We start from the raw sequence: 11,537 nt of genomic DNA, 5'->3' as shown, positions 1-11,537 counted from the left end.
ACCATCTCTCCAATTATCGAGCAGGAGCATCATAGCTTTCGCTATACTTTCTCGTCTTTGTATGTGTTCATATTCTGGCATAGCCTTCGGCCCAGATCTCTCTCCAAAAAGTCCAGGGCAGGTTCTGCTCATCAGGCGTAATGCACTTCTGATAATGGCCTGCATGCATGCTCGGATTGATGGGTTTCCAAAAATTTGACTTCTGCATGCGTTCTGCCTTTTCCCCACATGCCGTTCAATGAACGACGGCTAAATAACATAGAAGAAAACAAAATTTTGCTGAATTGTATCATAGCAAATCATAAACAGGAATGCACAGCAAACATTTCACAAACAACAGTACCCTGAGTGAAGTTTGATATTGGTTTTGGCTTAATGGGACTACGCACCTAGTGGCTCCTTATATTTCCTTTATTATATACTTGAGTGAGACACCGGCTTCGTGCCTAGGATGTTTAAACGTGTATTTTTTTACGTTTCTTAACTACTATTCTGTTTGTTATCTGACTCTTTCCACGTCTTTCAGTGAGTGGGCGTCTGGCCGGTTGGGCGACTGGCCGGATGGGCGAGACAGCGATAGATGCAACATGTGTTTATTTTTGTCGCTCCCAGTTCAAGACCTGACTCCATCGTCGACGCAACCTTCCCATTTCCCATCCAAAACCTCATCACTCCCATTTCCCACACAAGATCCCATCCTTCCCATCTCATTCCAAGACCTCGCAATCCGTGATCATCAATCCTCGATAGCACGATGGACCCCTCCATTTCCGCAGCCCAAGCTGGCGGAGATGCGCCCCCACCAAGAGATGCGTTCCCACCAGGAGAGGCTACCAAGGGAAAGCCGACCATGGTTACTATCGACGAGCTGGCTGATATGTTGGAGAAGGGCTCCCTTTATGACCACCCAGAGGGCATGAAGACAGATTCTTCTACCACCCTTGTCAAGGCATACATGCTCAAGAATGAACCTGAATTTGGACGGCTGATGGAATTTCGAGTTCGGGTAAGGAGTCATTTCTAATTCATTGAAGCACGTTAAAGATATAAGGACTAATAGATCTGGTAGGGATGGGTTGAGAACAAGGCCATGGGAGATGCTTTCTTCAAGCGGCAGCGCGAGAGAGCCGATACCGCGGATGAAGAGGGCGAGAACAAATTCTACAACATGATGCTGCAGATCGCGGATGAAATGCATGAGATGACTGGAGCTTTCGATCTGACTGCCCACGACGAAGAAGGTATCAAGGTCCTGGATATCTGCATGGCCCCTGGAGGATACACACGCGCAGTTCTCAAGAAGCACAAGATGGCTAAATGCTATGCCATTACACTTCACCCCAAGGATGGCGGCCATATCATCAGGATGCATACCAAGCTTCTGGCTGGCCTTCGATTCGCAGACGTCACTATGCTAAAGAACGAGTTTTGGGATGACAGACAGATCCCGGCTACGCATCCGAGCCCATCATCTTTCATTGGTCTCCGGCCTTTCAAGCATGATCAATTTGACCTGGTCTTCTGCGATGGCATGGTTCTGCGGACCCAGAATCGACCATCCTGGCGTGAGGAGAATGAGGCCAAGCGCCTGTCATGCTCGCAGCTGCTCCTTTCTCTGAAGAGAGTCGTTAGCGGAGGTACCATTATCATGCTTCTGCACAAGATCGACGCTTGGCCCTCGACTCAGATCCTGTATGTCTTCAGCAAGTTCGCCAAAGTTGAAGTCTTCAAGCCTGTGAAGAAGCACGGTACACGTTCATCCTTCTATATGATCGCCAAGGATGTCCAAGCCGATAGTGAAGCTGCTCTAACTGCGATTGAGGACTGGAAGCAGGACTGGTGGAAGGCAACTTTCGGCGGTCCGGGTGGTACTGGTGAAGTAGCGGAGGATACGCCAGAGAGTGAGGTTTTGAAGGTGTTGGAAGAGTTTGGTCCGCGTCTTATTGAGATGGGCCAGCCGCTCTGGAAGATTCAAGCTGATGCACTGAGCAAGACCGACTATGCTGGCACAGGATCTGCAGCTGGCGAGTGGGCTGGTCCGTCGACTCCTCGGCGTCCCTCTGATTCGAAGAATTGGAAGGAGAACATCCGTCCTATGAGTCCTTCTTCGTCCGAGTAAGTATTTCATACTTATCGGCGAACAGGTGTTCATGAATTGCGGAGTTTAGCTTTGGCGGTTGCAGTTTTCAAAGTCATTAACGTCATTAAGGGGACCTAAGTCCATGGGTTTGTGCATTCAGTCGGCTCTGCTAACAGAGTTATTCGGCAACGTTTGCTCTTCATATTGCAAATACAACACAGAATAACCACTCCTGCTGAACTATGAATGTGATCTCGTCCTGATAGTCTATGTTTGACTCGCACACTCCTATGCGGCACCATTATCCTATATCATTTAAGTTAATCTCCCAAGGAAAAATCGGTCGCCCATCCTATTCAAAATAAAAATGTTATACTTATCCACGATTTATAATTATAATTAATGCCATACTCCCTAATTGTCGGTTCCCCTATTATGTCATTTTGCGAATGTTCTTGTTAACTATGGTCACTCTCCTTGTAGTCTGGGCGCCCAGACCAGGATCAGTGGCGTTGCTCCACCAACATGCAGAGCGGCGCACATGCATCAGCTCCCACCCCACTGCCAGCTCACTCGTTCAACTTTGCCTCGAACCAATTGAAAACGTCTCTAGTTAACAAATTTGAATTCCAATTCAGGGACAGTTTCCTCTCCATCAAAGTCTCTAATTATTGTTGGCTCACAAAGTTGTCAGGGTATATACATATATTCAAGTCTCCACGAGGATCCACCGAAAGTCAATAAAGCAACCCGGATTGCTCGCCCAGATAAGAAGGATCGGCATTGGCATCAATATCCTCAACAATGTTATCGAGCACGCTGGCAGCGTCCTTCTTCCTCCTGCCCATCTCAATATCAATATCTGCGCTCCAAATCCCTTCAATATTCGCACCCTTCTTGGAGCCACATAGCGAATCCCTCCTCATCTCCAACGAAACATTACAACTCGATACGCGCGAACTTCTCAAACGAGATGGCAACTGTCCAGCAAACTACAATTCCTGCTCGACTCTCTCGGCCGCATATGGGGGAGCGTGTTGTACTCCAGGCTCAGTATGCACAACGGACCATGCCCGCAACATAGCATGCTGTCCCGTCGGAGCAGCATGTACGGGGACAATCGCGCGGCCGACAGGAACTACATCAGCAGAGGTATCTACAACAGGAGGAGCAATAATAGGGGGTAGTACGACAGGGCCAGGACTAACGGCAACACCAACATCGGGGAGGTCCTCCAGCGCAACAGGACAATCAACAATAGCTCCCACCGCAGCCCCCTCCGTCGTCCCGAACTCCTTCTTCCCATTTCCCTACATAGCAACAACCTATCCCAACAGCGTGGCCTGCAACTCCGCCTACGAAGCCTGCCAAAAGAACTTCGCAGCCTGCACCGCCGACCTCCAAGGGGGTGCTGGTTCTGGCTTCGGCGTCACGATCGTTGCGCCTGAAGGAGGAGTGACCGTTGCCCCTGCTACAATTCTGAATGTGGGCCCTGCCTCCGCAACGAGCATTTGTAACTCTCTAAGCCAGGTGGCGTGTTATAATATCCAGAGCACAAATTGTGCGCAGTTTGGCACGGGGGGCTCTGGAGGCAGTTTCGTTGTCGATGCGACGGGGAAGAACGGTGCGGCTAGAGCGAGACAGACGCCTGGGTGTATGGCGAGGGCGGGCGTGGTTGCTGGTGTGGGGTTGGGTATTGCGGGGCAGATTATATATTGAGCAAAAGGAAGGAAAATAGGGATGGATATGATATATTGGATTCTGAAAAGGTGTTTAGTGGGTATGGAGGGACTGTGTTATGCGGCGTTATATGATATGAGCGGTCCTTCTGTTAATGGCCTGCGATTTATCGAGCCATATCTTCTTCGTTATGAAGTCTATGCGATCTGTGTCGGTGTTGAGTTTCAATCCATTGAGACGCTATTATGTCTTCTTATACATTGACGTTTAGTTCTGGTTCACCTATGGTCGCGTATATCTTTGAGGGGGCAGCAAGGCTATAGTAAGTCTGAGTTGAGGGTGAGGCTACTAGTTTTGTTTCCATTCCTTATTCTTCTACAGTAAATTTACTCCACAAAATGGCCGTGCTTCTTATGCCATCCCTCGATACTATCATTTCCGTAACCCTTATGGACGCTCTTCTTACCCTCAGGCCACCTCACCCAGTCCGGCTTACTGTCCCCTTTAACACATACCATTTCATCCGGCACAGGCAACTCAGTATCGATAGCCGAAGCAAAAGGATGAATGAGTTCAGGCCAAGTCTTATCCCAAAGCCAGAGCATGGTTGAGCAGTTGCTGCAGAAGTTACGCTCGGAGGTGCATTTTTGCTCGCTGGGCTTGCCGCGGTCTTTGATTGCGTTATATTTCCTATTTCAAAGTAAGAGACTGGGTCCCTTGTAGCAAGGCAGGAAGCACTCAGGCGTAGAGTTCTTACTTCACGAGTTCCTTTCCCTTAGTGATTTTGAGGGTTGAGTTTATACCACCAAGGTTAACGCTCCCGCTATATCCTCCGCATTTGCGACAGATGCTACAGGCACACAATTGATATGGAACAGGCGTGCTTGACTGGAGTGTAAATTCTACCCCGCCGCATTGGCAGCTTCCCTCGAGCGTCCTACGTCACCACTATTAGCTACGGCATTTCGCTAGACATAGGTAAACCTAATAGTGTACTTACATAGGCATTTTGGAACAACACGTGGATACTGCCCCTTTTAACAACTCTTGAGTATTGTTCGTTTTAGGGAACCTTGTATGAGTTAGGATTGTGGTTTCGATATCGATGTTATAACGTGTTGAAGTCAGCGGGGTTAGTCGCTGCTTTATGACGATTGTCCTAGCCTTATCTTATAAATCAGACGCTAGCCAGAAACGTTTCCTAACATGCTACACGCTCCTGGCCAGGAATACTTGTACAGCACATGTCGCATTTCGACTTTATGACCAAGACAAGCACTTCCCGTACAAAACACCGTAACAGAGGCTTGTCGGGAGCATAGACAAGCAGCAATTCTCATGCATAGGCTAACCGACTCACGGGGTACGCGTCGAATTCCGAGTATAGTCGTGCTCGATCGAGTAATGGCAAGCACGTGGAGCTTCCCTAACGAAATATGTACCTACCTGTAGGTAGGTACAGTACCACATGCTGACAGAGAGCATGGGTACCTAGATAGGGCGAAGGTACGTTTGTACGACGAGTTGCTAATAGCCTTACTTGGTGACCGGATATTCGAATAACAGTTACAGCAGGGAGCGCAAGCTATCTAGATTGTATTGAAATCACTATAGGACAACGATATCGAAATCATACCTAGGCAAATAGGTAAGTGCTAACCCCAAGCAGCTACTAGCTAGAGCTGACTCGTCCTCGCTGCGGTCATAATGATGTCTACCACTCTGTATCTCCTAAAATTTCATGTATAGCCACATCAGTTCGCAGATCTCTTGCTAGCCAATTTCTGAGTTCGAGGGCGACAAGTGAGTCGATACCGAACAAATATATGCGGTCTTGGGTAGTTCTCTCATCGCTGTCCAACCCTAGCATCCTACACACTTTGTTCTTCGGCGCTTCGGCAACTATGACCACTGCCACTTCAAGTGTTGCGGCTTCTTTGAATTCAGCGGAGATGTCTTGCGTATTTTCTGTGTCATTTTTCACTGTGCTACCGGCAACGTCAATCTAATCCATGCAGCGGAAGAGGCTCTACTAGCAATCCTGCGCCTTAAATAAGGACCAGTCATGCTAATCCTGAACCAACAACGCTAGTCCATATGCTGACAGATATAATGTTGGTATGACCCCATCATAACCCTAAATAACCCTGTATTGGCCAACTCGCTCTTGGTGCTCTTCTCAGCGAGGACCGATTACCAGACTATCTTTCTCTAGCTCATTCCGCAAAGCAGGTCAATGTGGCAATCTACGACAAGATAAGCGCTTTTCTAAATATGGGGAAGGACAATACTCCGCCTGAATTCCCTTTGAGGAGCTATGAAGGATATTATTACAACCACAGCGGGTCATTTTATCGTCAAGGTTAAAAACGAGAAGCTAGAACTCTCCTGTCTAGGTCGCCCATTGACAAAATATATGCTGGAGCCTTATAGTGGCAACAGTTTTTACTGGCCACCAAACCATAGCCAAGAAATCTATCGACAAGGCGTGTGGCCATTGTTGCTACCGCAAGCGCGCATTATTACTTTCAATAGCAATGATAAGGGCGAAGTGACAAGCTTCAGCTACCACCACGATTTCTCAGCACGCGAACCGGGAATATTCAGCAAAGCCTTGACAAGACCCATCTCAAGGATTTAGGGCAATCACAGTTGTATGGCGAATGGGCGAGCCATGTCAGTACGAGGCACTGTACATAGGATGATATCAGTTTGGATCGAGTTTAGGACCTTATCCTGGACATTCTTCGAGCATTATCATACTCCGTAATCGACTGCCACACCAAACTTGCGGAGTAATGACACGAATGGACAAATCAAATTACGGTCGTAGAGATGCATTTAACTCAGCCATCCATCTTCGAGATATGTAATGGGATGTTCGCCAAGGGATCTCTCATGCTAGTGCTGTTACTTTAATTATAGGTTATATCCCGGTGGACACCACGGACTCTCCTCCGCAGGGGCGGCACTACTACTAGTAGAGCGGGGTGCACTTCAGATCTTCAGCACTACTCAGCACTCAGCATCTCAGCACTGCCTTCGAGAGTAGGGGTCTCAGGCTTACTTGTCCACCTAGGTAGACACACACTACCTGCGGCGCCTACCGCAGGTGGTGCTCTATAGTATCTCGATCCATTCCCCAAGCGATTGGCCGTGCAGGCATTAAGGCGCTACGCCTGCCGACGCCACGCCGCCACGGTCTCCCTATCTATTCTTACTACGGTGTAGTAAGGTCTTAGTAGCGACGTTCTGTGCGGTGACAGAATCCGGAAGGATGGCCATAACTAAGCGGCATGATGATCTGTAGCTGCAACTGACCTGACCCTAAAGCCTAATTTACTCGTAGAGAGGGATTATCAACGTGAGCAATATCTCTACGTTTCTAGGACTGCTAGCTCTCATGGCCAGCATCACTCTTTGCTTGCTCTACGAAGTAATCCCTTCCTCTCCTCACTGAATCGACCATCCTACGAACGAACGTCGAACATAGCAACACTTATAAAAGAGCAGATATGCAGCTGCAGTAGCTGCCACCAAAATTCCTCGCTGAGGATATAAGTCATAGACTACTCCATAGTAGTATTGCGTTCCTTGTCGTTCAGTTGGTCGTTTTTGTCATGTTAACTTGGGCCTTTGTTGTGACTCTCATTCTATATTTCTTTTGGAGGCTCATGATAGGCCTCATGATATGCAAGCCAATTGCATAAAAAATATGACAAAGCTATCCCGGGAGGAACATGTGGCGATCAAATGAGAGTGTACAGGTACATCAGCATCCCGGATATTTTCACCGGTTTTGCAACCTTGGTTTTGCCCATTCCAACGTACTGGACACTGCAAATCAGCCGTACGAAGAAAGCTGGCATCTTCCTTACATTCCTCACGGCTGGCCTGTAAGTTAGCGGGGCCGCTCTATGGCGCACATTTCATAGCGAAGCTAAGTCATTTTATAGGGGAATCGTTGTCGCGATCGTTCGTATGATCGAGTTCTTCTAGGTAGATCTCTTCAGCGACCCGACCTACCTCCGCATCACCACAATGACCATGAGTGTGGGCCGCTGTACTAAGGCCGTCGTCTTAACGTGGCACGTTTCTTTTTTTATGATGTTGCTCTCGCGACGAGCTCCTATCTATGGGTACCGCTAGTAAATCACCCATGAGGCTCAGAACTTGTGAATGCTCTATTGCCTTCATGTAATTATTTTGAATGCATTACTCGATCTTGGTTGAGAGGCTATCCTTGCTACAAAGTCGCAGCATCCTCGATTTGTTTTGGGTCGTTTTTTTGCAATGAGATACTACAAAGGACAACCCTTGGAGGATGGGGAATCTGATAGGAGACAAGCTTTGCAAGTGTACGGTTCTCAATTTGGAGCTTTGAAGCTTTGCTCGCAAGTAGCATGCGGTTTCGCACAATAGATTTTAGTATATATAGATGATAGGGGCAAGTCACGATTATTATGGCTTTATAACCATTTTCTGGATCGTCGCATACGACCCTATTCCTAGGGGGGAGGTGGATGTGCCAATAACCCCCCCCCCCTCTCCCTCGGGAAACGCTTCTGTTTACAACCAAAACTTGAAACAACCATGTATTGTATTATTTATGTGTTTAGATGTCTGTATAAATCTGATAGCAATCGCATATTGGAAGCAAAATAAGTTTTAGTCCCTTTACTCCTGACACGTCGACTTTCTTCTTAATGCAGCTTCTCACAGAACCATGTTGGGTACAGAGTTACAAGTTTACAAAATGCTTCATTTTACTAAAATGTTCTGCCACACGGCCGCCTCGCCTCAAACAGGAGAACGGTCCCTACAACTTTCCATTCAGCCACTCCAAAGGCCTCTTCCAACGCTCTAATGAACACACGCCTTACAGACCTACCAGCAACACCGCCTTCCTCGCTGGTGGTCCAGGAAGACAATGCAAGAGAAACATAACCGACACGGCATCGAATGTCCCATCACGAACACCGACATCCACGCCCCCCGACGTTAGGATATCCGCCTGCAACGTCTAGCGACCTCGAGGCAGTCGGCGTTCAGGTCAACGAGCAGCACACGCGCATCGGAGCGTAGAGGAGCGTGCTCTAGGTGGAAGCCCGTTCCCACGCCAATGTCGAGCAGCCGACATTTTGGACGTGAGATGTTCTGGCTAAAGAGCGGAATGAGCGAGGAGCGAGTGGGACACTGCCATGCGTAGGTGTTGTACAAGCGTAGGACGACGATGTTGTACACGAAGCGTAGGATCCAAGGGAGATAGATAGCCGCGCTGGCGGCGGTCTCCCCGTCGAGGCGTTTCCTCTTTTTGAGTTTCTTCCATCTCTTTCTTATCTGTGGTGAACAACTTTTATAGACACATAGATGTCCTAAGCAAATAAATAATTTACGCCGCCAAAATAAAAGAAGGGCGTTGCGTTCATTTTATAGGTTGTGGGCAATCTGCCCACCTGTCCCCTCCCTCCACCCTCTCTAGGATTTTCAATTCGACAGAGAGCACGTACTGTAGTATATATCCCCTGGTGACTTGGTAGTCAGGCTCACAGGCTATCATCCGAATTCCTTTGGGCACGATCCAGGGGAGCTTGCTTAACGGAGCTTTGGGCCCCGAGGTACTCCGTGCAGACCATACTAGGTATCAGCGCTGACAAGACCCCTTCTCAGCTGCTTTACTCGGCTTAATTGAGTAGTTTAGCAGTTTCTTTAACTTAATGAAGGAGGTAATCTGTTTGTTTTATGGTGTAAGAACGGATAAGTAAATCGTTCAACTGAGTTTATTTTTAACAAGGCATCCTTGCTAGCGGCACCCGAGTACTTCTGGCCCAGACCTCCGGAAATCATTGGCGATTCCTCATCGACCAACAACACAAACAATGAGCACATTTGGCAGTCCTGGAGGACGACAGATTCAGTCAAAGCCCACGCCGTAAGTGGCCAGAACTTGTATAACCAATTCGGACATAATACTAATGCGTGGCGATGCAGACCAGAGCGCGGCAGCTTTCCCCTCGATCATGATGGTACGATCACTACCTCTACGCAAGCTCCACTAGCGACTCGGATTCTAGCTTATGTGCTGATACGATCCATGTGTGATATATAGGGGAGTGCAAAGATGTTATGATGAATTACCTGTCTTGCATAAAGAAGGTCAAGGGAACCAACGAAGCGGAATGTAGGAATCTGGCGAAATCGTATTTATCATGTCGCATGGATAGGTGTGTTCTCCAACCCAATTGGCGACAGCAAATGGCAGAACTTATGATGCGGTATAGGAATCTGATGGCGAAGGATGAGTTCAAGAATTTGGGGTTCGGTGAGGATAAGCCTGGTACTCCCGAGGGAACAAAGGTTGGGGCGGACGAAGGGAAGAAGAATGAGTTGAGATGGTAGGGAGTGAGGAAAATGAATATACGGGTTCGGGTGTGGCATATTATGGGCGTTTGGATGGAGGCTATATCGTAAACGGGGGTACTCTTCTCAAATTCGAATTGCTTTGGAGTACGAATGAGGTTCATTCAACGTTGATTCTACGCTCTATTCTAAAGATGAATTCGACTGCCTTTGCGGGAACTACCTATAACTTGGCCCGGATCCGATTCGTCAACATATTGTTCAGTATATCGTACCCTTACGAGCAATCCTGACAGTCCAACGGCCATTATCTCGGCCAAAGAGCTCGGTCTTCGAAAGGTTTCGCTGGACTCGTCCAAGCCTTGGATAGCAACTTTATACTGCCGAAAATTGCCATCCTCTCTGCTATTTGACCAAATCATTATGCATCTTCGGTCTATATTCCATGCATTCTTCTGAATTTCAAAGTAAGATTGTTGGAAGCACCATGTGCAGGGGCGGCTACCTCACTGAAGAGAACCTACCATGGAGGGGTATTGGAGAGGAGGAGGGGAGAAATGCAGTTAGATCATCATCACTCACAGGCCTCCCGCGCCAGTTTTCCCGTGTAGGAGATATGTGAGGCGAAGGCCATGAAGTAAAGGCAATAGGAAAGGCAAAAGCGGGGTAACCATAGAAGAAGGTAGCCAAATCTAGCACGTAGGCTCTCTCGCTAACTCGCGACGACCCACGATAGATAGACGAAGTAAGGGGGGAAATTTAAACATCCGTTACAAAGACTAGAAAAAGAGGCAAAAGTACTATAGTAAAAATATTATCATTATATACTCCGGAAGCAAAAGAGTTTGGCCCGGTCGATTGCCTACATCTCTTGCCGGTTTGTTGTTCTTGTCGTTTTATTTTGTCGCTGTTGTCCCTATCGATCCTCTCTAGAAGACAATTTGACCTGAACCACTTAGCCAAGTGGCCGCCTTTGTCTTCCTTAAACACAAAATCACTTATTTTGATTTATATAGGACAACGACGGAAAGAAGGTGGGCATATGTCTATGTCACAAGCGCTGGAGCAACTGCATTAGGTGGAGGATTTAGACTCTATTTAAAGTATAATATTTAAATATTTATGGAACCAAGTTGTATTTGATCGATTGGGAAGGCTATTGATACTGCCGTTTGCTAGTAGCCATGCCTAGCTGTATCGACGATAGGCACGGCAGCATGCACAATGCGGTAGAGTGCATAAACTCCAATATATAACGCATTTAGGATACAATAAATAAAGAAATTCAAGCCTTCAGATTTAATACTAATTTAGGGAAAAGATCTCAGCTACCTCCCTCCCGAGTTAGCTCAAATCTGGCTCTATCAATCCGTAAAGCATGCCACCTGTAAAGTGTGCAATGTATATTCGCCCATCG

At 47.5% G+C, this 11,537-nt stretch overlaps 3 protein-coding genes across 3 annotated transcripts; all 3 read left to right on the top strand.

Annotated features, from left to right (window-relative positions):
- Positions 1-754: 754 nt before the first annotated feature.
- On the top strand, positions 755-2,119 carry BP5553_02087 (S-adenosyl-L-methionine-dependent methyltransferase; the record flags this gene model as incomplete). The annotated part of the gene is made up of 2 exons (XM_032010710.1): positions 755-1,006; positions 1,070-2,119. 2 exons carry the CDS (start codon positions 755-757, stop codon positions 2,117-2,119), a joined length of 1,302 nt encoding a protein of 433 aa, XP_031874764.1.
- A 765-nt stretch (positions 2,120-2,884) lies between these two features.
- BP5553_02086 (uncharacterized protein) lies at positions 2,885-3,799 on the top strand (the record flags this gene model as incomplete). Its single annotated transcript, XM_032010709.1, has 1 exon — positions 2,885-3,799. The coding sequence occupies one exon, from the start codon at positions 2,885-2,887 to the stop codon at positions 3,797-3,799; it is 915 nt and encodes a 304-aa protein (XP_031874763.1).
- Positions 3,800-9,639: 5,840 nt separating this feature from the next.
- On the top strand, positions 9,640-10,159 carry BP5553_02085 (Uncharacterized protein; the record flags this gene model as incomplete). Its single annotated transcript, XM_032010708.1, has 4 exons — positions 9,640-9,692; positions 9,752-9,786; positions 9,870-9,984; positions 10,042-10,159. 4 exons carry the CDS (start codon positions 9,640-9,642, stop codon positions 10,157-10,159), a joined length of 321 nt encoding a protein of 106 aa, XP_031874762.1.
- Positions 10,160-11,537: the final 1,378 nt, after the last annotated feature.

Source organism: Venustampulla echinocandica (assembly GCF_003357145.1).
Source record: "Venustampulla echinocandica strain BP 5553 chromosome Unknown scaffold_0, whole genome shotgun sequence".
NCBI lineage: Eukaryota > Fungi > Ascomycota > Leotiomycetes > Helotiales > Pleuroascaceae > Venustampulla > Venustampulla echinocandica.
Note: the sequence above shows the minus strand (reverse complement) of the source record. Positions and strands in the feature narration are given on the sequence as shown.